The sequence below is a fragment of the Vipera ursinii genome, assembly GCF_947247035.1.
Source record: "Vipera ursinii genome assembly, chromosome: 5".
Taxonomy (NCBI): Eukaryota; Metazoa; Chordata; class Lepidosauria; order Squamata; family Viperidae; genus Vipera; species Vipera ursinii.
In genome coordinates this window covers 80917069-80943019 of record NC_139518.1, presented here as the reverse complement: position 1 = coordinate 80943019, position 25951 = coordinate 80917069, and the positions used below count along the sequence as shown (strand labels likewise).

At 41.8% G+C, this 25951-nt stretch overlaps 1 protein-coding gene across 1 annotated transcript in view; it reads left to right on the top strand.

Moving 5' to 3' along the window:
• CDH23 (cadherin related 23) overlaps positions 1-25951 on the top strand; it is a 375051-nt gene that overhangs the window by 321659 nt on the left and 27441 nt on the right. Inside the window, exons 35-46 of the mRNA XM_083364767.1 lie at positions 2050-2157; positions 3989-4091; positions 6977-7102; positions 9500-9703; positions 11216-11674; positions 14811-14927; positions 15076-15300; positions 16481-16650; positions 18728-18865; positions 21174-21293; positions 23306-23483; positions 25258-25469. Coding sequence (XP_083220893.1) covers positions 2050-2157; positions 3989-4091; positions 6977-7102; positions 9500-9703; positions 11216-11674; positions 14811-14927; positions 15076-15300; positions 16481-16650; positions 18728-18865; positions 21174-21293; positions 23306-23483; positions 25258-25469 — 2160 coding nt within the window. The remainder of the gene's footprint in view (positions 1-2049; positions 2158-3988; positions 4092-6976; positions 7103-9499; positions 9704-11215; positions 11675-14810; positions 14928-15075; positions 15301-16480; positions 16651-18727; positions 18866-21173; positions 21294-23305; positions 23484-25257; positions 25470-25951) is intronic.

Below are 25951 nucleotides of genomic sequence, written 5' to 3'. Positions count from 1 at the left end.
CGAAATGACACCAAACACCCAGCCAAAAACATTCGCCAAAGGACAAAGTGTTTGGTCCCGAGATTATGGGGGAAGGGATAAGTGGGTTCAGGGGGTTATCCTGGACCAAACTGGACCATTATCATACACAGTGGACACCGGGGCAGGACTCACGCAACGCAGACACACAGATCAGCTCCGACCGAGGTCACTCCCCAACCCCCCTCTACAACCAACTCTGGGCGAGCCTTCACCAACCGACACCCCCGGACCTGATGAACTCTTCCCTCCCCAGGACCCACAGCCACCGACCGAGCCCCACCTAGAAGCAACTCCTCCGGCCACGCAACCCGAAGGAAGCACCCTCTGTCCCCGACGGTCCAGCCAAGCCAGAAGACCCCCCGCATACCTCGCAGACTTTGAATGGAAGGGAAACCCTCCATCTGTCAAACAATCTGTTAACCATACTGTGTTAAAACGTTCAAATGTTATTAGGCATAACATACCTGTTCAAGGGGGGGGGGGAAAGGGGGTGAATCATATTTGGAAACCAGGAGTTTCCAAGCCGCGAGAAAAAGCCGGGCTGGCAGACATTTGACAGTTGACAGTTGTCAAATTGGCCGCCCGAAGCAACGACGCATGCGCACCGCCCGGCCGGCTGCCATTCCCGTTGACAGCTGTCAAAAGAGCGGCCGGGGGCCAACGCGCACGCGCCAGATTTGACAGTTCCCGGAACTGTCAAATCCGCAGTCTACAACTCGGTCCTCCGAACTGAGCTAAGCGCTCAGCTGAGAGGAATTCCCTGACAGCCGCCGAGCTGTCAAAGTACCGAGTGTTGATTGGCCGTCCTCCGAACGGCGGGGAAATACAGTTACCTGATTGGTTGAATCGTTTGACAGTTCCCTATATAAACCCGGAGTGTTTTGACAGTCAGCTGCCAGGAGCTGAATCGAATAAACCTTTTGAACCTTGCCTACGGTCTCGCGTCTGTCTTTGTAAAGACAATTCACAATGGTCAAAACTGAGGACCAATTTTAAGTCTCCCCCCACCCCCCACTCCACTCAGTGCCATTATAATTTGGGATGGTTTCTGACTGAGTGAACCTTAACTCGAGCACTATCTGTATTTCAGAACATAACAGTTATGCACAGATCTTACCTGTAGCTGTTGTTCAGGGTCAAATGTTCCTGGTTTTCTTCTCTTCCACCATCAATATTCAGTAACTAAATTTGGTATGTGCTACAAAGCATTGAGAAGCTATAACTGACTTAGTCAGCGTGGCCTGCTATGCTAAACTAAAGCTCAGAATTAGTGTGTGCTAGATGCTTCATACACTAATTCTGAGCTTTAGTTTAGCATAGTGTGTGCTAGATGCTTCATAGGGACGCGGTGTGGCTCAGTGGGTTAGGACGCTGAGCTTGTCGATCGGAAGGTCGGCAGTTTGGTGGGTCGAATCCCGAGTGCCGCGTAGCAGAGTGAGCGCCTGTTACTCGTCCCAGCTTCTGCCAACCTAGCAGTTCGAAAGCACGTAAAAATGCAAGTAGAAAAATAGGGACCACTCCGGTGGGAAGGTAACAGCGTTCCATGCGCCTTTGGCATCTAGTCATGCTGGCCACATGACCACGGAGACGTCCTCGGACAAGCGCTGGCTTTTCGGCTTTGAAACGGAGATGAGCACCAGCCCCTAGAGTCGGAAACGACTAGCACGCATGTGCGGGGGAACCTTTACCTTTACCTTTACCTTTAGATGCTTCATCCAGTCTAAATGGAAACACAACTCACTCCTGTATCAATTTAATAACTGTAAGTAAATTGCAGGAGTGTTGATCATTATGTCATCCTCCAGAGGTTCAGAAAAATGCAAAGTTCCTATAACTTCATTCATTACTATAAATTCGTACTGCCTGAATGGCTGCTTCAAGAACACATTTTCTGATTTAAGGAATCGGTCACTTCTAACTTTCTAATGAGCTTATGCATTAAGTACATTTGGCAGGACAAAGCAAGTGGAACGGTTTCATTTGATGTTTTTCTCTCTCTTTGTTTTGCTTGGTTCTTCTCTTCCCCAGACTGGTATTGTGTATGTAAATCGTCCATTGGACAGGGAGCGAGTGTCAGAATATAGGCTGACAATAACAGTGAAGGACAATCCGGAAAATGCACGCAATGCAAGAAGGGTAATTACTGGCTATATCTTTTCCTAATTTTGAATAAGGTTGCATTTATCAAGAGCATTGGATATAATATTCCCAAAATAAATAAATCAATGAACAGGACTGCAGCGCAAAGTTTAATTTCCTTTACTAGCGGATCCATGGTTAAGCTATTTCTAACCATGTTCTCAAACTTTCTTTTTCACTATATCACTGGTGGTGAACCTATGGCATGTGTGCCAGAGGTGGCACTCAGAGCCCTCTCTGTGGGCACGCATGCCATCACCCCAGCCCCGCCTCCCCCCATGGCACCCTCCTCACCAGCAGCCTCCCCCAGAGGAGAGTCGCTCCTGGGTGCGGCCCCTGCTGAGCAGCGCAGCCAAGGACATGGTAGTCGGGCAGCGGGGACAAGACTCTGCTCTCGCACCCAGTTGCATCCAGATGATGCTGTGGGGTGCGGCTGGAGGGCGTGGCCACCATGGCACTGCTGGACCGCTTGAGTGGGGGCTCTGCAGGCAGGTGGGGTGTGGGACAGGGCGGGTGGCGGGGTGGGTTTTGGGCACTCGGTCTCTAAAAGGTTTGCCATCACTGTTATAGGTTATCCATTAATCATTCAGTTCCCCACAATTTTCTTGAAAAATCCCACAACCTTATAATAGTTAGCTTTCATCTATGGAGGCATCAGAAGACAGAAAAATATATTCTATTGTGTTACAAATAGGCTTATGAAAAATAGGTATTTTCTGAGACAGTAATTCTGAAATCAAATTTCCCAAATACTTAATGGGTCAAAGAGAATAGGCACGATCTTCCCCATCAGAGACATAGGTACAATTACATTACTACCTAGCGTCTTGTCTGATTTAATGTTTTTTTAGTGGTTTTTAAAAATTCAGAATAATGAAGGCCCTTGTGCAGGGATATCCATAGGGTATGGTCAAAAAAGTCAAGGGGGTTATCATCACAATACAATCAAAGCTTTGCTTGGTTTCTATGTTACCTCTTTGTGGCCACTGCCTAACCACCCCCTATGAATATCCTTGCTGGGTAGGTTTCATTACTTTACACTTTTTAACTACCACCAGAAGCGACACCTGCAAACATCCCTGCCATTGTGTATCTCACCTTGATTTTGGAAATGGATCAAAAACAAGCTTCTCAAAACCATTAACTTGGTTGAATGGATTTCTAGAATGGAAGGTCAATTTAGTACTACGTGAAAATTTGTTATTATTTACCCTCAGTTTTGCGGGCTGGGACAGGATATAAATATGCACAGAGGGGGAAAAAACCAGAAATATTAGTCTGAATTCTGGAAATTCTCAGGATAATTGTGAGAAGAAGTTCCTTCTTAAAGGGAAAGTCTAATATTTTTTTGTTGTTTTGAATCATTGTCTAGGGAGATTCTCAGTCATCCATAAAAGAGCCTTGGTGGAGCAGTGGGCTAATGCCTCCTTAAGTAACACCAGCTGCCTGCAATTAGTGCAGGTTCGCATCCCACCAGGCTCAAGGTTGACTCAGCCTTCCATCCTTCCGAGGTAGGTAAAATGAGGACCCAGATTGTTGGGGGCAATTAAGCTGACTTTGTAATAATGCCGCTTGGGTGTGTGTGTGAAAGCCCTAATAAGCAGGCATATACATAGAATGAAGGCTACTGCTAAGCTTGTAAGCCGCCCTGAGTCTTCGGAGAAGGGCAGGATATAAATGGAATTAAAATAAAAAAAATAAAAAAATAATCCACGTCATGGCTGTCCCGAAGGTGATTTCTTTCAAAAGGCAACCGGACTTTCCTGTTCTGAATCTTGTTTTAAATCACTGTTTCTTTTTTTTTTCTTTTTTCTTGGTACAACTTCAGGATTTTGACTTGCTGGTGATTACAGTAGCGGATGAAAATGATAATCGCCCTCTTTTCACTCAGAGTTCCTACCAGGCTGAGGTGCTAGAAAATTCCCCTCCAGGTAGGTGTGTCATTCCCCCCCTCCGACTCTGCCCAAATCTCAGGACACGCAGTGAATCTCTTTCAAACACCTGTGCTCTTCTGCTACTAATGAAAGGTCCCATTTTTTCTGTTAAAAACATTTTAAGACACATGTAATAAATAAAATGGTGGTGATGATGAGAGAAAAAAACCCCGTTCCTTCATGCTTTTCAGGCACAGGACACTTATCCCGGTTTTTAAAAATGATTCTCCTTTTTCTCTCGCTATTGCAAGGTTTACGTGTTTTCAAAAGCATACAGGTAGTCCTCAACTTACAATCAGTCGTTGAATGACCATTTGAAGTTACGATGGACCTCTAAAAGCTACTTATGACCTGTTTTTGAAGTTATTTTGGGCACCTGGCAACTGGTTCACCTTTATAGCCATTTGCAGGTTCCTGCAGTCACATAATCAGGATTTATGACACTTTTCCCCCTGGTTTCTGGTGTTTTGCTTCCAGTTTGGAGCAAAAAAAAAGTTTGCTAAATTGATTTGTTTAATGACTGTGGCGTTGGTTTAAAAACCCTAATGTTTGCTTCACAGTTGTGTTTACTTTGCAACCAGTGCAAAATATGTTAAAAATTTGGGTTCAGGCATGGGAGGCTTCTATTATGACTATAATAACTTGTTTAACTGTACGTCTGGGCAGTTGAGGACTTCCTGATATATAAGTGAAGTGGGAGAAACTCTTCTGAGATTTTACTGTACAGTACATAAAAGGAAAAATGCTTTTGAAGTGAAAGAAACAGAAAAGGAAATTGAATAAGTCAAATACACCCCCAGATTTATTTTACCGCTTCTGTTCTTGTCTTTGGGTGGTTTCTAAAACACTCCAACTTCTCTTTTCCATTCAGAAAATGCAGCTTTTTAAAAAACTATGCAATAGGGCAGGGGTGTCAAACTGCCGGGCCCGTGGGCCGGATGCGTCACGGCGAAACCGCGCCCACCCTATTGCTGGCAGTGGGGAAAAAGTCATGCTATGTCACGACACGTCATGTGACGTTGCGAGTTTGACACCCCTGCTTGAACAGGGGCTTATGTTCTGTACCAGCCTACTACCGGCTCTGCAGAAAAGGCAGGGACAACCCCTTTACAAAAAGGCAAGAGGCTGGCCAGAGAGCGAGCGACGAGCCACCAAATGTGTGTGGAAATAAAGGACGTTTCTGGGTTGTTAAAAAAAATTTAGGGTTAGGGGTTAGGGTTAGGGTTATGGTTAGGGTTAGGGTTAGGGCCAAATTTATTGACATAAAACAGAGCAAACAGAGCAAAACAGAAACACAAACCATGAAACAGGAGCTATTCAAACGGTCGCCTTCAGCAAACCAGCCCTCCCACACATTCCCCTTTTAAACAGTTCAAGGCGTGGCTTCTCTCTGCCTCCTTCCGAGGTGCCCCATTGCCTTCCTCTGTTTACTCCTGATTGACTGCCTCCTGTGTTGGGCGTCCTTGAACAGGGCCAGCTGTGGGTCATCTTCATCCACGCTGTCAGGCTCACACGGCTGGGTCTGCATAGTAACCAGATGAGAGGGGCCTGGCTGAGGGCTCTGCGAAGCCTCAGGGCTTTCCTCTGCAGGCTCTCCAACACCCCCCTCCTCCTCCTCCTCAAAATCGTCCGACCCAGCTGCCGAACCCACAGGCTGACCCTGAATCACAGCAGCTTATTTAAAACTGAGTTATGACCTTTCCTAACTCACTTGAATTATAACAGCCTCAGTGAAAATGACAAGGTCTCACCCGCTGATTCTAGACATATTTGCTTCTTTGATCCATTCAGATATCTCTTTCATTCATGCTTCTGATACTTTTGAATTACATGTTTGGAATAAGCATGGTTCCTCATATTCGCAGTTTAATCAATAAAGGAGAATATTTGTAGCTCAGGGTTGAAATGAGGGGTCCTTGGTGCTCTCTGAGCTTGCTTCTTTTCTTGCAGACATTTCATTACCCAAACTAGGTAACATCGTCAGGGCTAGTCCTGGCACTGATGTTACTTAGCGCTGATGATATTATCTAGTTTGGGTAATGAAATGTCTGCAAGAAAACAAGTAAGCTCAGAGAGTACCAAGGACCCCCTCATCTCAGTTTAAGGAAACAGCTCCTGTTTTGACCAATTTGCTGTTGACCTGAAATAGCAACGCGCTTTTGAAGAATCCTCCCAAATGAGGATTGCAAATCATGATGTTGACCTTAAAATGTGATCTGATTTTTAAAGGATCACCCCACAGTTTTGGTTATCGCAGCTGTGATGTAATTAATTTTATTAAGACCGAATACTTGAGAGAAGGAAATGTGCAAGCCGATGGCTTATTCCTAGGCCAGACTGTTGTTTGAAGCATCTGGAATATGAAATCATCCATAAAGTAATTGCATATAAAGATAGCTTTTCATCTGGTGTGAAATTATGACTTTAAATACTTGAAACAGTTTCTCGTGTATTTAACCCTCAGCAAACCACATCACGTCCTTAACTGACATACTCTCTCAGGAGCTCAGGAATTTGCCCAGAGCAGGGGTAGGCAACCTCGGCTCTTTTATGACTCGTGGACTTCAACTCCCAGAATTCCTGAGTCAGCATGGCCCGGAGGATAACATTCCACTAAATGTCTTGATTTCCCCCCCCCCCCCCCACTTTAATGTGGCTGATGAATGTATGTTTTGTTTTAGCAGGGCTTAAGGCTTCTCCCAAGGGCGTCTTGATTCAGTCTGCCAAGGTTATACCAGGCACTATTTTTATTGTTTCATAGGATCTCACCCTGTTTCATTCATTCATACTTCATTGTTGATCATCAGGGAATGGGGAAGAGGGAGGTGGAGTCAGTCCATCAACATTAGGCCTCTTTTCTGACTTCTTCATGTCTGATTCAGGAGCTCCTCTCATTGTCCTTAATGGACCGATCCTAGCTTTGGACGATGACAAGGATATCAATGCAGTGTTGACATACCAACTGCTTGGAAAAGAGAAGAACCTGTTTATCATTGACAACAGAACAGGTAAGAAAGACATACACTCTTCATGTATAGCTGTCTGCCTATTCAGGGTGATGAAGCAATAGAATTTTATTTTTTTTCCTGCCCCGTGAGAGAGCAATATGGAAACGGTTGAAAAATGCCTTCAGACTTTTAACAAATCTGCTAGATAAATCTCTGTGCGTTAGATAAGGTTAGCATGAGGCACTTCGGAATCATCACTTTTTCCACCGGCCACATTTTCTGACTGCCCTACTTAAATAAATCCTGCCACGCTTTTCTGTGTATTTAAAATGAACAGGACTTGGCGAGCATTTTTTTTTTTTTTGGTAAGACTATAGGAGTTGCCCAAAATTATTAGCCAAGCAAAACTTGCCCTTTTTGGCCGAAGAGATAAGGAAACAGATTTTTGTCCATCCCTTTCTTAGCTCATCACTGCACATCAGCCAACTGGGAAGCCTCTTCTTCCTTTTTCAGTTTTGTACTGTTTTATTTCTTCCTTTCTTCTCAAAGAAACAATGCTCTCATTATTCCACCGTAACACGTTTGGACCCCTTAATGTAACCTGACACCTCCCCACCTGAGTGGATTCTTGGAGGTGAGAATAACCAGGTGTTTTCCCAGCAACGCCGTTTATAGCCCTGAAGGCGGGGTTGTAACCCATTCCTGCTTCTACCATTAAGATTTGCTGAATGGCAATAGGTCTTCTCTATTTGCTCTAAACCAGGGGTCTTCAACCTTGGCCCTTTTATGACTTGTGGACTTCAACTCCCAGAATTCCTCAGCCAGGCACGCTGGCTGAGGAATTCTGGGAGTTGAAGTCCACAAGTCATAAAAGGGCCAAGTTTGAAGACCTTTGCTCTAGTCTAAACTATGTATCTGCAGCACAGTATCCCCCCCCCCATCTACCACAATGGGAAGCATTCAGTGATGGTGTGAACTGATCATCAGAGGATTGAGTTAAATTTCATGTTGCAACGGTACGCCTGTCTAGAAGGGCACAGGTTCTCTGTTAAATATTGTAGGGTTTCACAAACTCTGATCCTTAGTACATTTGGAGTATATTTGGTGCTTATGACGAGAAACTATAGCAGATTCACTGCCTTTGTCAAAAAGCTTGGGGATCTCAACAAAGTTGGTGAGATGACTACAATGCCTATAGTATTGAATATACTCTGTCCTGATCCTTAATAATATTGGTGTTTTTTGAATTGTGGAATATTCTTAATATTATTCATTGTATAGCTTTTCCAAAAAATTGTACACCATCCAGAGTGTGAGATGGGCAGCTGTATAAATATGATAAATGAATGAATAAATAAGTGTACTGATATCCAGCTTTAGACATCTGTAAACTACTTTGCATTGGATGAAGCTGAAACAAAAACCTTATTTTATCTTTTGCTGACTTTTACTATTTTATTCTACTTATTTTTGGTCTAATGAATAAGGCACCAGCCTAGAAACCAGGAGACTCTGAATTCAAATCCTGCCTTAGCTACGAAATGCAGCTGGGTGATTTTGGGCCAGTCACTCTCAGCCCAACCCCACCTCACAGGGTTGTTGCTGTGGGCAAAATAGGAGTTGGAACTGTACTCCTGTCTAGAAGAGCACATGGTCTCTGTTAAATACTGTAGGGTTTCACAAACTCTGATCCTTAGTACCTTTGGAGTATGTTTGAATATGTTCACCTCCTGGAGTTATTTGTAAAAATAATAAAGGTGGGATACAGAGAAATAAATAAATTTTATGTGAAAGTGAGAATCTTCACATTTCTAAAACTTACTGCTATATCATTTTGGGAAGCAAATTAAGGAAAATCTTTGTCTTGGGATATTAATTTTATATGTATAGGACTATCTTCTCCAATCTGTTTTTTTTCCTGACGGGTAGAATTAAACACTTATAATCCCCAGTGTGACCAAGAAAACTTATTAAAGGGAACAATTTTTAGAGAACACTATGCCCTATCCCATTGGTAATAGCCCTATATTCACCTGGTGAAATTTCTGCTGGTCTGCTTATTTATTTGTATAAATCCCCCTATTTGCAAATCCAATGCCTAAAGACACAAAAAAAAGAGTTTCCTCAACCACCTACTTTTGTTCTTGAGCTTAAGATAATAAGGGAGGAACTTTTGGCAAATGTAATTTGTATAAAATTGTCATGACACTGTCTTTGTGAAAACTGCAAAGAAAAAAACAGGAATAGAAGTCTCATCATTACAAGATCTCATTGCACGAAGGCGATACATTAAATCACATAGCAAGGAGATCTCCATTCCTTTGCCACTTGCCAAAATCAATCTGTACTGTTTCTGTTTTGATAATACAAAAAAACTGTGGAGCGTGCCTGATAGATCAGGAGACTGCATTTTTTCCCCTGTCAAATTCATCTCTTTCTCTTATTATTAACCTTTAGGAATCATTTCAGTGAAGCCTGGTCAAGTGATAGACAGAGAGGCTTTCTTGAATCCCATCCTGGAGTTTCTGGTTGTTGCCACTGACATTGGCAAACTGAACAGTACTGCTAATCTCACCGTGACCATTCTGGATAAAAATGACAACAGGCCGATATTTCATCCCACAGTCTTCTCTGTTCGGATACTAGAAAACAGCCCTGCAGGTTAGAATGAAGGCAAAATGGAAAATTTGGAACTGATTTGAAGTTAAGTATTAGGAATTTAAAATAAGCGTGAAACAAAATCACTGGAAATGTAAAGAGGGTGGGGTGTTGCCAATTGCCGGCGAAAATCAGTGATTTTTTTTTTTACAATACTGTAAATACTGATTGTACTGCGAATTCTGCTAATGTATAAAACAGATCAAATTTATTTCTGGCCACATTGGTAAATACAACTGCAGTATTGAAGCAGATAAAGAAAAAATTCAGTTCCACTTAACAAAGGAAAATTTATTTGAAAAAAAATAAAACCAAGTGATTCATTTTCCAATGTTGATATTAAAAATTATATTTTTAATTTAAAAGTATGTTTTCCTAATATGCTAAACTGTGGGGATTCACCATTCCTCTGCTAAATCATACTTTAATTCTGGGAATGAACACAGAAACTGTTTCCACTCCTTGCTAGTTTCAACTAGAGATTTTATTTAGCCCAAAATAAGGGATTGATTTGTCCAGAACATTAATTTACAAATTGAAACCAGCAGTCTCTCGCCATTTTGGCACCAGGGACCAATTTCGTGGAAGATAATTTTTCCATGGACTGGAGGGTGGAAGACAGGATGGTTTCACACACAATCTAGATTCCACACATGCACAAATGAAGCTTGCATGGCCCAGTTCCTAACAGACCATGGACATGAGGATTGGGGACCCCTGCTTTAAACCATAACTTTCCCCTTTTTACATGATTGGTAAAGTGTAGTTTAAATTAACTAAAATCACTGCTTCAAGAGAAGCATGATGGACAAGGGACTTGGAACATTTTTGGTTGGTAAATTCCATTTTAAAAAACAACAACTCTACTTTGTAACTGATTGGTCAATTACAAAGAAAATATTGATTTAATTATGTCTATATGCCTATCTGTATTTTTAAAAAAGTATCAAAGATTATTCCTTTTGATTGCAAGCAATTTGATATTATATGGACCAGTATTTCTCAACCCCAGTGACTTTAAGAGAGGTGGATTTCAATTCCCAGAATGCCCCAGCAAACATGGTGACTGGAGAATTCTGGGAGCTGAAGTCGACATCTTTTCAAGTTGTTGAGGCTGAGCTACACTGACATAAACCACATATAGAGCCTTTTTCATTTCTCAGTAAAACCTCATATGACCCTTTTGTGCAGTGCGCAATTATCTGTTGGAACTTGCAGTTGTTTGTGTTTATGTTTTCCACATATCTTTTACAAATAACTTGTGGAAAAGAAAAAAAAAGTTATTGCAGCATCACAATGGTGCACATCTTGGTCTAATGAATTAAGTTTTACAACTTTCTTTGCATGATATTGGAGAACACTCACAGAAACGTAGGGCATTGCTGGAGATCAGCTGGGTTAAATTGGAGAACGTTGGAGGTTAAATGGACAAATTCAAAACGTTCACTTGTTTCTTCTGAAGTTCCAAATAACTGAACTATCCTCTCTGATAATACAGTCTGGGGTTCCCCCTAGGTTTTTCTGTGCTTCAGGTAATTGCAACTGATCTGGATAGCGGCCTCAATCAGCAGCTGACCTACCGGATAGAAAGTGGAGCTCAAGATAAGTTCTTGATCCATGCTCACACTGGGGTCATCAGCGTGGCCAACATAACCATAGACCGAGAAGAAAAGGACAACTACCGCTTGACAGTGGTTGCTACAGATCAAGGCACGCCGTCTCTCTCTGGCACCGCCACCGTGGGCATTCAGATTGACGATATCAATGACTCTCAGCCAGAGTTTCTCAATCCCATCCAGACTGTCAGTGTCCCTGAATCAGCTTCTATAGGCACCATTATCGCTGAAATGACAGCAGTTGACAAAGATCTCAACCCCCGGTTGGAATACTACCTCATTGAAATCCTAGCCAAAGATGATACCGATGCTCTCGTGCCTGATCAGCAAGGCGTTTTTTCAGTGGATTTTCGAACAGGTACCAGAGTCGGAAATACAGTAGATAACCACTGTGTACAGGATTTAACGAATACTGTCAAAAACAGCAGAAGAGGGGGGGGGAAACCTAGTGCTTTGTACCACATTAAAGCTGAAAATAATATTATTGGCCCAAAGTAGCAATTATGGTAAGCCGTGTATCAAATGTGCATTCCCAGATTTTAATATATCGGGGCTGAAGAAAACCAGCCACTTGCCTTTAAGGGTCAGTTTCCCTTGGAAAATGGGAGTGTTATCAGAACAACAAATGGCATGGGAGATGCTCTCCCAATATCTTCTACGTTGTTTTTTTTCTTTCCTTTTCATATTCTGCTCTTTTTTTTTTTTACTTTCTTATTCTCCCTTGCTTTCTTGGGCACTCCCAGACTCCAGTCTTTCCACTGTGCAAATCCTCTGATTGTACAATTTAAATGTAGCAGGGATTGAACTAATTCTTCTGACTATTTAAGACTCATAAAACACCCTAGGGCAGGGGTAGGCAACCTCGGCTCTTTTATGACTCGTGGACTTCAACTCCCAGAATTCCTGAGCCAGCCACGCTGAGGGGAAAGGGAGAGGTTTCCAAGCTGAGCCACGCTGGCTCGGGAATTCTGGGAGTTGAAGTCCACGAGTCATAAAAGAGCCGAGGTCGCCTACTCCTGGCCTAGGCCTAGGCCGCTTTATGACTCGTGGACTTCAACTCCCAGAATTCCTCAGCCAGCCACGCTGAGGGGAAAGGGAGAGGCTTCCAAGCTGAGCCACGCTGGCTCAGGAATTCTGGGAGTTGAAGTCCACCAGTCATAAAAGAGCCGAGGTTGCCTACCCCTGCCCTAGGAATTAGCATTGAAGTCTTTGTGACTTGAATATGATCACAGAGAACCAGCCAATGACCAAACAGAGCAAAGGACAAGGACAAAAATTGGCTATCTGCACTTCAGACCAACCCCTCAGTTTTACATGAAGACAATTTTCTTCTATCTCATGAGCCACCTGGGCTTCTACTGCCTCAATTTGGGGACAGAACATCAGTTTTCTCCCTTCCAGTGGCGTAGCGTGAGGGGTGCAGGGGGGGCTGGCCGCACCGGGCGCAACATCTGGGGGGGCACGCTCGCACTGAGCTGCTCAGGGAGCCCCAAGGGCTGCACAGAGTCGGCTTGGCTCCGTTCTTGAGCTGTTCTTTCTTGCAAAGCGAAACGAGTCCGGCAGGTGAGATGGGCGGCCACATAAACTAAATAAAATAAATAGAAGCGCCCAACTCTCCGCCCAGGCTCAGGCCAACCACAAGCGCCCGGCAGGCGCCCCGGCAGGCTTGGCCGAGCGAAGACGGACCGGCCGGCCGGCCGGCCTAGCTTCGTGCGCATGTGTGGCTTTATTTAGCGGGGCTCACGTGCGAGCTTGAATGCAGCGGCTCTTGCAGGTCGGAGCCCCGCCCAGCCGCCCTTGAGAGGGACCCGGAAGCATCCCGCATGCGCGCAACTCTTCTTGGAAAGTCTACGCCACTGCGGGGCACGTCTTTTCGGCGGTGCCGTGACATCACTTGCCTTGCCCCGGGTGCTGACAACCCACGATACGCCACTGCTCCCTTCCTACCTTTATGAAGAGGAAGGAAAGGAAAGGAAAGGAAAGGAAAGGAAAGGAAAGGAAAGGAAAGGAAAGGAAACCATAACAGTTCTATATTGAACTTTTTGATAGTCCTGCCATCACACCTCAGCTGATCCATAAGAGGTTCATTTTGATTAAATATCGTCACGTCTGGAAGAGCCCTCTGCGTTTTTCTATGCACTTTTGGTGGATAGTTGCTTTAACTAACTCTCTTTTTTGCTTTCCTTATGGCTCTCAGACCTGCAGGTTTGATTTCTGTGTTTCTGTGCCTATGCTCCGTGTTACCTTTGCCTCTCTGTTAACGCTCTGTTCATTTTCATCATCCTTCTCATCGTCATCATTCCTGGCTTAGTGCTGGTTTGTGTCTGGCTAGCAAACTATACCTTGTGCCATAGCCTTCACAGACTGAATGGTGACCGCCCTCAGAAGCACCTAAGCATCTAGGGAATGGGAGGGGCAAGCATTTTTAGGGTAAGTGACCTTTTGTCTTGTGTTTTGGTTTGCAGGGCAGTGTAGCAAAGCTCTCTACATCCAATGACGTGATTTTGTGATCTTCAAAATTTGCTCCTGGTTATTTGCTCACAATTCACGTATGATTTTTTTTGGGGGGGGGGGGAAATCATGATTTCCCCAAGCGATGAAAGTTCTATATAGGAATATTATTGTCCACAACTTTGCTAGGTGGCTTAGACCAGGGGTAGGCAATTTCGGCTCTTTTATGACTCATGGACTTCAACTCCCAGAATTCCTGAGTCAGCATAGCTGACTCAGGAATTCTGGGAGTTGAAGTCCATGAGTCATAAAAGAGCCGAGGTTGCCTACCCCTGGCTTAGACGGAGAAATAGTAATTTCTCAAAATCTTTTGCTAAATTTCACGGCTGAGCAGAGATTTCATGAAACTGTTCGCGGAGGGTAAATATAATGCTATTGTTCTTTTGAAGTTTGCAGTGGTTTAAGAAAAGAACATATGCATGCTGCTCAAACTCTCCATAAATGGAGCAGCGTAGGTAAATTGTAGCAATAAAGTTCATAAAAACAGAATATTAATCACGGGCCCTTAAAAGATACGCTAAAGCAAATGTATAGAATACAGCACCATCTTAGCTGACGATGGGAGTTCATTTGGAACCCCTGTTCTGAGGAAGCCCACTTTAATATTTTTGTACAGAGAGAAAAGCACATTTCATTAAAGCGCTGGAATCCATTTAGTTTAGAAATCAATCATCTTTCCCACAGATGCCCTTTCTCTCAGCTCACAGGTATGTTTTATTGTTTATAAATACTGCTTGTAAAAAGTCGTAGAATACAAAGACTTTTTAAATAAATAAATAAATAAATAGGGCACAGTAAGAATGGATATATGTAGAACAAAGTGTATTTTGTAAATGGCTTGCTAGTAATTCACTTAGGGAAAGATCCTTGAGGAGGAAAAAGAGATCAGGACGAACAATACACTCCTCAGCAATTCTCCGTAATTTTACATGCTACTGAATTTGGAAGTCTTTTTTTTCTCCTCTTCGTTTTGTACTTTTTAGGAGCGGTGAAAGTGAAGGCTACTCTAAACCGGGAACTGGTGGCCACTTACGATGTCACAATCTCTGTCTATGATAATGCTAGTGATGTGCTTGAGCGCTCAGTCAGTGTGCCAAATGGTGAGAAAGTTTCTACTTCAGATTAGATTAATGGTGATGTTATTTATTTATTTATTTATTATTTTTTAAAAATGAGATAGAGACAGCAAACTGGTTAATATTCATGTTTTCAATATTACTTGTACTTGTACTTCCCTCTCTCTCGCAGCCAAGCTGACAGTAAATGTTTTGGATGTCAATGATAACGCTCCTTGGTTCCGCCCTTACGGGGCAACATTTTTCACAGAACGGATAATAGAAGGAGCCACCCCAGGGACTACCTTAATATCTCTGTCGGCTGTAGATCCTGACAAAGGTGTTAATGGGCAGATCACCTATCAGTTGCTCAACCTCTCCCATGAGGGATATGTCCAGCTTGAAGACAGCTCGGCAGGTAAGACCTAAGGATGGTGGTTCTTCCCAGGATATTTTTAAGAGAAGAAAGAATACATGTAATGTAAGCCGCCCTGAGTCTTCGAAGAAGGGTGGGATATAAATGGAATTAAAATAAAAATAAATAAATGACTCTTCGTATGGAAATTTAAAATTAAATTACTTTAAAAACAAATGTGCTGATTTATTTCATATTTATTTTTGATAGTGCAGATGATCTCTTTCTTTGCAGAGACGGCCAGAATCATCATCCCCCCCTTTGTAAAAGTATTCAGAAGTTTTATTGACGGATGCTAAAATGGGCTGGAAAGTTAATTGGGGTCAGGTCTGGATTCGAGGGGTGGCATTTAGGAATCACTTGGCTATAGACTAGAGAGGGAACTTTTTTGAAAGAGTCATGAAAAAAGTTAGTGAGAAACCACTTCCCTATTGTTGTCAAGAAAACTGTACGACATATGAAATCACCAGAAATCAAGGAAAACTTCTTATGAAAGTAAAACGGAATGATGGAGGATCTTGAACAGCTAAGCTGCATCCTATTTCAATTCTGGCTTTTGTTCTTATCCAGCCATGCCACCTTTCTATTTTCATCAAATGTATTCTTGTGGAGTCAGACTTTCACAACTGAATATTTAGGCCAACCTTTTTTAAAAAATTTTTTTTAAAAAATGAGTACGCAAACATCTCCCAAACTCTAATCAAGGAGGCTACATCATTCGTTGCCTTCTTTTTTAGTTACAACCAAAAATTAAACTTTTGGAACCTGGACAATAATTAATTTTTGGTTCTTTTTTTTTTGGGGGGGGGGGTGAATATATAATCTTTGCATGGGTTTTATGATGTAGGAATATGTATAAAAGACATTAGCCTCCAATAAAATGAAGGTCAGTGGTTCATGATCATCTGTTTCCAGACACAGACTCCATTTCTGACATTAAATATGAGAATAATTTTCTGGTTTCCTTATCCCAAATAGTCCAGAATATTTATTTTAAAAATAATCCCAAGGGCCTTAACAGCATACAGTATTATGCTTTGATATTCTAGCAGCAGAACCTGGATATGTATAAAGTCCTTGTATCCTTTTAAGTATATTGTAGAAATAGAATGAGGGTATAGGACCTATTTCATAGAAGGATGATGGACAGTAACAATCTTCATGTTTGCCTGATCACTCTTAGGAAAAGTAATTTCAAACCGAACAGTTGACTATGAAGAGGTCCATTGGCTGAATTTTACTGTTCGGGCCTCAGACAATGGGACTCCACGGAGATCAGCTGAAATACCAGTTTATCTAGAAATTGTGGATATCAATGACAACAATCCCACGTTTAGCCAGCCATCTTACCAGGTGAATTAAAGCAAGAAATATTTATGAGAAAATAGGAGGAAGAGACAGACTCGGGGAAAGGGATATTGTATTCTTCTCGGTTGTTTTTCCTGTTTGAAATATTTTTCTTTTTGCAGCCCTGTGGTTGAAATGTAGGGTTGGATGATCAGGATTACACTAGGTATTTTGGCAGAGGGAGGGAGGGAGATTATCCAATATAATCAGTGAATGTGACGTATATCAAAAATAAGCAACGCGCAGTGGCTAAAATTTTATCATAGTTCTAGCATATTGCATTAATTATATTTTGCAGCATGGGTGAAACTGTTGTAAGAACTTAAAGGTACAAGAATTGACTTGCAACTCCAAATGTTTAGAACCCCCTTTGATGAGACAAAAGCTCTTGAGAAATGTAGTAGTAAGATGTAATGTTGAAACAACTTCCTTACTGTCTGTCCCCTCCATCTGGTGATCAGACTCATACTGTCTCTGAAGGACAATTGTTTTAATGGCCATATCTATTACGCTTTGATAAACTTGCGGTTATCTTCACAAGTTTGTTTCATCTCTTTAAAAGCAGTTTTTAAAGTTGGTAGTGTAGTACTTAGTACTGTAATTAGCAGATTAGCTGTTTGGTTGTGTGAATTATAGATTGAGTTTATCGTATCATTGTAATAATATTAGTTAAGACAATATATCACATCGTATTATTCATTTACATATCCACTGTTTTTCAAGTAGGAGGATTCATCTAAATCATTAGCTAAATGTGTAAGAACTTTATTTGAAACAATTAAAGCATGCTGACTGGGGGATTCTGGGAACTTAAGTCCATGCTTCTTAAAGTTACCAAGTTTGAAAATCATTGGTCCAAAGTAACATGACACAAAGAGCAAAAAGGGAAAGTGCAGAAGGCAAAGAAAAGCATTCTTGTAATGTTTATCTGAATCTGATAATGACATTTTTGGACTTCTTATTCCAAGTATTTAGGAAAAGAGGAACCCAAAATAAATTGTTGGTAAACAGTAATGAACAATTGTTATATATTTATTTATTTAGAGAATTTATATATAGAGAGAGTTACTGAAAATTTATAATTTTCAGTAACTCTAGATCAGACATGTCAAACACAAGGCCCGGGGGCCAGATCCGGCCCGCGAAGTGGTTTCATGTGGCCCGCGAACCCATCCTAGAAACAGGGAGGGAACGGCCCCCACTGCCTTGGCCCTGGCCCAGAGACCCTCCTTCTGCCAGAGACCCTCAGATCTGTGCCACCCCTGCCCAGGCCCCCATAGGCACCCTTGATGCGAACGATGTAGAGCTGGCCACACCCACCCAGTAGGCCATACGCACTCTAGCCACACCCACCCAGTAGGCCACGCCCACCCTGGCCCTACCCACCTGGCCCCTTGACGGCAACCGCAATGCTGATGCGGCCCTCAATGAAATTGAGTTTGACACCCCTGCTCTAGATGGCTTACAAAAAATTTAAAGGACCCCAATATACAAAGAATACAAACAACAACCTCCTGGTGACCACAAGAAAATCAAACTAGCCATTTGATGGGCTCCATCCCACTCTGGTTTCCCCAGGTCCTGTTGGCAAAACCAGATCTTTAGGGCCTTGCCTAATATCTGCAGAGATGGTGCTCCAAAAGGAGGGAGCCACAAAGTAGAAGGCCTTTCTTCTGCTTCTGCCAGGATTGGGGACTGCAACATTCCCTGCCACCCTGCTCTGATGAATCGGGTGGATGTAACCGGGAAGAGACAGTCCTTCAGATAACCTGGTCCCAAGCCATGGAGGGTTTTCAAGGTGACAACCAGCATCTTGAATTGCACCTCTAATTGTATATTAGAAGCAAGGCGAACTCTGAACAAGCTTGCTCCTCAGGATAGAGATCCTAGTTTTATTCACTCACTCTGCTGGATGAGAAGACTTCCAAAATGCCTTCCAACCCTACGATTTTATAGCCTGATCACGCGGGAAAGCTGCTTAACTTACGTAGTAATTGAGCAAATGAAAGAGTATGATGCACCTTTGTAATAATATGTACAACCACGTCTGACTAGTGTTTTCCTCTTCTTTTTTTTTTTACAGAAGCCTGTCTTTGAGGATGTTCCCTTAGGGACCATCATTTTGAGGGTTCGAGCCACTGATGCCGATTCTGGACGCTTTGCTCAAATACAGTATAGCCTAGGAGATGGAGAGGGGAAATTTGGAATTAACCCCAACACGGTATTAAGACCTTATAAATGTCCTGGACTAGAAAGATAATATTCTGGTCTCTACTTGTATCTTTATCCAACTTGTGCTAGGAGTATTGTTAGGCAACATGAAGCAATTAAAGAACAGCAAAAACATCTCTCTGGTTTGTCAGCTCCCAACTATCTACCGGTAGGTCAAGACTAGTATTTTTCACACATGGCAAATTTAAGATGTATGGACTTCAACTTCCAGAATTCCTCAGCCAGGGAAATTCTGGAAGTCTACACCAGACATGTCAAACACAAGGCCCGGGGGCCGGATCCAGCCCGCGAAGTGGTTTCATGTGGCCCGTGAAGCCATCCTGGAAACAGTGAGGGAATGGCCCCCACTGCCTTGGCCCTGGCCCAGAGACCCTCCTTCTGCCAGAGACCCTCAGATCTGTCCCACTCCTGCCCAGGCCCCCATAGGCACCCTTGATGCGAACGATGTAGAGCTGGCCATGCCCACCCAGTAGGCCATACACAGTCTAGCCATGCCCACCCAGTAAGCCACGCCCACCATGGCCATACCTACCTGGCCCCTTGAGGGCAACCGCAATGCTGATGCGGCCCTCAATGAAATTGAGTTTGACACCCCTGGTCTACACATTTCAAAGTTGCCAAGTTTGAAAAAGCACTGTTCTGGATGATATCACTCAGTAGTGTAGAGCATAGTAGAGTAAGAGTAATCTTACTCAGACTAACCTAGTGCTGAACAAACAGCCTTTTCTATCCCAAGCTTGCACTTGCAAGAGAAATTAAAATATTTGCCAGCTGCTGGGAGAACGAGGTTTTGACATATCGATTAGTAAATTTTCATTTTAACTTATATGATGGCTTTGTATTAACTATTACTTCCTATGACATTCCTATTTACCATTAATGTGAATACAGACTTGCCTTAAGCATTATTGTAAGAATAAATTACTATACCCCATATATATATATAACGAACAATGAAATCTCCATGCAGCAAACTGAAAACTCTAGCTAGCAGTTGTTAAGATCTGGTTCTAATATAATATTTTCCTTGGACAGAATTATTGTAAATGGAAAATGGTGAAAATATTTTTAATGTTTTTTTATAGATCTGACATAATGAACATGGGTATTTTTATGCAGAATCCATTTTCTAACTGCAGTTTTAAGGGCTACCCACTCTGCCACTGAAACCAATACTAAATTCTATTAATTATTTTATTAAGTAATAGTAATAATAACCAAGGTTTTAAGCTAAGGTGAACAAGATAGCGTAGATGTACCTTTGGTAATTATAAAAAAAAATATGAGGCAAGAAAATAGATTTTCTCCATCTTGCCTGCCATAGTGGTAATTAGAAACAAATTACTGACTTAGTGTTGCCAAAACATGCTTTAAATATATGTTAGCATTCCCATATCTTCCAGATATGTTTCAATTCACATCAGTTTCTAGAATATCACAAATAGAATAGAATAGAATAGAATAGAATAGAATAGAATAGAATAGAATAGAATAGAATAGAATAGAATAGAATAGAATAGAATAGAATAGAATAGAGCCGGAAGGGACCTTGGAGGTCTTCTAGTCCAGCCCCCCACTCAAGGAGTAGAACCTATACCATCTCAGACAAGTGACTGTCCAGTCTCTTCCTAAAAACCTCCAGTGATGGAGCGCCCACGATTTCTGAAGACAAGCCATTCCACTGGTTAATTGTCCTCACTGTTAGGAACTTTCTCCTTAATTCCAGATTGCTTCTCTCTTTGATCAGTTTCCAATCATTGGTTCTTGTCCTGCCCTCTTGTGCTTTGTAGAATAATTTGACCCCCCTCTTCTTTGTGGCAGCCTCTCAAATACTGGAATACTGCTATCATGTCACCCCTATTTCTTCTTCTCTTTAGGCTAGCCAAACCCAAGCCCTGCAGCCGTTCTTCGTATGTTTTAATCTCCAGGCCTTTGATCATCTTAGTTGCTCTTCTCTGAATTTTTTCCAAGGTCTCAACATCTTTTTTGGAGTTATGGTGACCAAAATTGGTTGCAGTATTCCAGGTGTGGACTCATTAGGGTTTTATAAAGCGGTACTAATACTTCATGTGTTCTTGATTCTATGCCTCTGTTTATATAAGCCAGGATTGTATTAACTTTTTTGGCTGCTGCTGCACATTGTTGGCTTATAGTCAAGCGATTGTCCACTAGGACTCCAAGGTCCCTCTCACAGTTACTGTTTTTGAGCCCAGCTGTGAAATTCTGAGAGTTCCCATCCGACATAGTTGTGTGATGTCATTTTCTGATAACTTTCTGAAGATTTTTGTGTGTTTCAGGGAGATATCTACATTCTATCAACCTTAGATCGAGAAAAGAGGGATCATTATACCTTAACTGCAGTAGCTAGAGATAACCCAGGGGATATTTCTAGTAATCGCCGAGAGAACTCTGTGCAGGTAACCAACTTGTAATAAGGAGAATTTGCTCTGTGTTTTCAAAATGCTAACAAGGTAGCCACTGTTCTCGTCAGATGGAGCTTTCCTTATACCTAATTATGACTACGTCATAAATCCCTCTTCAAATGATAAGTTTCTATATTCCATAGAACAATATGGAGAGGAAGAAGCACCAATATGTTGGTGAATGCATGGATACCCAGAGCAGAAAGGGGTGGAATTACAAAAATTAAATAAAGCAAGGGAAAGAGAAAGAAAGAGAAAGAAAGGGGCTCAGGGCAGTCACAGCAGGTTTGAAAACATCAACACGGTGCATGAAGTATGTGATGAAAGCGCTACCCTTTTTTATGCACATGTGTTATGTATGACACAGGTTAAAAAAGGCAGGACTTCAATTGTATGCTTGCATCTACCATATCTGACCTTACTTTGGAAGTTCCATTAGGGCAGGCTATAAATTTATACCAAATAACCAGAAGTTGTGGCATATAATTAATAACATAATAATATGCAGAAACTGCAAGCAAAGACAAGCAAGATGTAAAGAATATCATATTAATACCAAAAAACGTTTGTGTTCCTCTTACGTGATTTTGCTTGGCAGTGCTGATACTGTAATATAAAATATATCCATGGGGAAGCAGCACTTACAGGGAGTCCTCAACATATGACTCGTTGCTTAGTGACGTTATGATGGATCCCCAGAAAGGAATTTACAACCTATTTCTGAAGTTCCAACAGCTACCCCTCCCTCTTGTTCACACGATCCCACTTTGGGTGCTCGGCAACCGGCCCGGATTTATGGCTGTTTGCAGCATCCCTTACTCACAAGTTAGTGATTGATTATTATTTTTTTGCCAAAAACTGGGAGTTCACTTCCGGTTTTCAACAAAAATGCCCTGTAACAGAGGTAGGCAACCTTGGCTCTTTTATGACTCCTGCTGGCTCTGGAATTCTGGGAGTTGAAGTCCACAAGCCATAAAAAAGCCGAGGTTTCCTACTCCTGCTCTATAGGGAGCCATGGGTTTGCTTAACAGACCTCCAATTCACTAAACAACCCTGATGATTACCTTAAATTTGGTTTTATTGGGTTCATTGTTATGTATTTATTACATTTATGGTTTAATTCTTTTTTTTAAATTTTGTATTTTATGTTTTTTTAACTTTTTATTGTTGTGAGCCGCCCTGAGTCCTTATGGAGAAGGGCCGCATATAAATTTAATCAATTCAATTCAATTCAATGAGCGCTGCAAAAAAAGGTAATAAAATCTGTTTGGACATGTGATTACCCATTTTACAACTTACAACCTTAATGGGCAGGCTCCATTACAGTCGTAAGTCGAGGGACTACCTGTGTGACATTCCAGTACCACCCTTATCCCAATATAGACTTGTTTTTTTCCTGTGGAGAGTTGTAGTGTTGCAGAGAAAAAACTAATTATGTGCAAATAGTAGGCTGTCTGCAGAACCAGAATGCGGAGGACTTTTTGTCTCTTCCTGACACTCCTTCATTCTTTTTCTGCCAGGTCAATCTTCTTAATCAATCTCCTTACCAGCAGGGAGGGAGCAAAATTTATTTTGCCAGAGATTCAAATATATTGCTTCCAATACTTGCAAAGGACTTTTAAGGGTGCATGAAATGAAGCTGGAGGCACAAGGAATATTCTTTTACAACTTACAAAGAACCCCAACAATCTCACTCAATAAACAAAAAGTAATCCACTACAACCAGCATCTTGCATCAGCTTGGTATTTTCCAAATTTTGCAACTTTCAGTGTGCGGACTTCAATTCCCAGAATCCTTAGCAAAGGCTTACTGACTGTAGAATTAACACATGTGAATGTCTGGAGCTTATACATTTGGAAATTACCAAGTCTTAAAAGCACCGGTTAGTGGATGCAGTGTTGTTACACTATACTGAGAGGATGGCAATTCCATTTCAGTGTTGTCCTTCAATCTTCCCAAGGTCTTCTTTTCCTGTAATTTCTTTGTTGATTTGTGTTGATTTCAGGTGTTAATTACAGTTTTGGACATTAATGACTGCCGGCCCCAGTTTTCCAAAAAACAACATAGCACCAGCGTATATGAAAATGAACCAGTTGGGACCTCTGTCATCACAATGTCTGCTGTTGACCTTGACGAGGGAGACAATGGAGTGGTAACATTCAATATTGAAGGACCTGGAGTCGGTGTGTATCTCTAGTAACAGACAAAAGATCTGTCCAAAAAGATGATTGACAAATCATAGAAATCTTAATGGTTCAAAAACTAGTTGCATATTTTTCGCTTTATCAAAAGTAGTCCATTTTTAACTGCAGAGATACCAATCAGTGCACCCTAAGACATATCTGCATTGTGTGCTTATTAGTATTACTAATATAGATTTTAGTTTTATGATGCGTATGTTGCTTTCCTTTGCCACAATCCCTACTTTGCAAATAGGCTATTGAGTGTTGGTGGTAGGGCTTTCCAACAGATGCCCTTCTCTCCTACATTTACTAATTTACATTGACTAATTGTTTTCTAATGGAGCACAGATAAAATCCTGATACTGGTTTCATGCCCACTCATTGGCATGAAATGTAATAGTATTTCCCTACTAACTAACCAGTTGAAAGTGACTTGGTAAAGAAGAGCAAATTTCTTGCACTGTCTAGGACAGGAGTCAGCAACCTGAAACAGTGAAAGAGCCACTCGGAACCGGTTCCCTCACAAAAGGAAAAACTGGGAGCCGCAAAAAATGTGTGCACATGTACATACTTGCGCGCATGCGCAGAACAGGGTTTGACTGAAGAGTGGAGCCAAGGCGAGATATGCACCTACCCTGCATATTTGAATTGATTGTTTGAACTTTTTTAGTCCCACTTTTTTTGGGGGGGACTGCACATGGCAGGGGACTGGGAGCCGCAGGAGACGGCTGAAAGAGCCGCATGCGGCTCCGGAGCCGGGGGTTGCAGACCTGTGGTCTAGGATCTTGAAAGATAAACTTGGTTTGAAAACAAGATCTGATCTATAGAACTTGCAAATAGTCCTCTCCACTTGAAAACCCACATCTGTAGTTAGTCTTTAACATGGGTTGCCTTCTTTTCACTGTAACTAACTTAAAGCCTAATTACTTGTCAAGGAGGTATTTTTCTGGACCATGTTTGAATGTTGACAAACGAAATGCATTCAGAAATGTTAAAATGTTTAAATGTTAAAAATGTAGAATTGGTTTCCATTTTTTCCATATGAATAGTGGCAGATAGAGCAACACAAAGATTATTTCTACAAAACATACAGTATGATGGTCAATTAATTTCATTATGGGGATTCAGTGTATTGTTAGAATGGTTATTTGTGCAGCGACATTTAACATGAGTGCCTTGTTATATAGCATCATAGATGCTTTGTTTGCATAGTAATTCATTCTTTTTAACTCCAGGCTTCCAGCAATTTTTCTTGTTTATGTTGTGCCATTAATAACAAAAAAGGCCCCTGCAATCATTCACTGTGGTGCTTCCCTTGCAAGCAAACTGAGCCACTGAATCTGAAGCAGCCACAGTTCAGTCAGAGATCATGACTGAACATGCATCAATCACATTTGTACATCCACATGTACAAATATGTGGAAGTGTGGGTATGCACAGAGGACCTTGTATGGCAGAGGTCTTCAAACTTGGCCCTTTTATGACTTGTGGACTTCAACTCCCAGAATTCCTCAGCCAGGCACGCTGGCTGAGGAATTCTGGGAGTTGAGGTCCACAAGTCATCAAAGGGCCAAGTTTGAAAACCCTTGTTGTATGGTCTTCCAAGGATCCAAGCAAGATTTCAGATAGTCCCAGTTACTTCACAAAGCTGAGGAGCAGATCCAGAAGCTGTCTTTAAACTGCCTCATTGAAAAATTTGCACCACTGTACTATAAATCAGTTTTTGTAGATTTCATGCCGTATCAAAAGTGAGCCTTATCTCTTCTGTCTTCAGAGGCCTTCAGAATTCATAAAGATTCAGGACTTGTCACAACGCGCAGACGTCTACAGTCCTATGAGAGGTTCAACCTAACGGTGGTAGCTACTGACAAAGGAAGGCCACCGCTCTGGGGGACTACAATGTTACAACTGGATGTTATTGATATCAATGACAATCGACCAATATTTGTCCGCCCTCCCAATGGCACCATTCTGCATATTAAAGAGGTAAATCCTCATGTAGCTTTTCTCATACTTTTAATATAATATGCAGCAATCCAGAGCTAAGCTACTATAGTTATTTCCAGATAAGAACAAAAGCAATTTTCTTTGCCTTTCTCACCTTAACTGACCAAACAACCTAACTAGGCTCTTGGCTGTACGGAGAACCAGAAACAATACATGGGAATGAAAGACTTCTAGAAACTTAAAGAGGAAATGTCTTTCAGAATGAGACAATGTTAAAGCTTACTCTTCAAAACCCCATTTGTGTTGTGCCACATAACAACCTGACCAGACTGTCAAAACCTAACGAATTCTGTTCTTTGTGACAGAATCTGAGATAATAAATGAGTCCATCAGATGGCACCATACATACATACATACATACATAAAATGCATCTATATTTATGATGCTGTTCCATGATAGAACGAGCACTGATATGCAAAGCATTAAAGAGTAAAAACTAGCAATAAAAGAAATTAAGTCA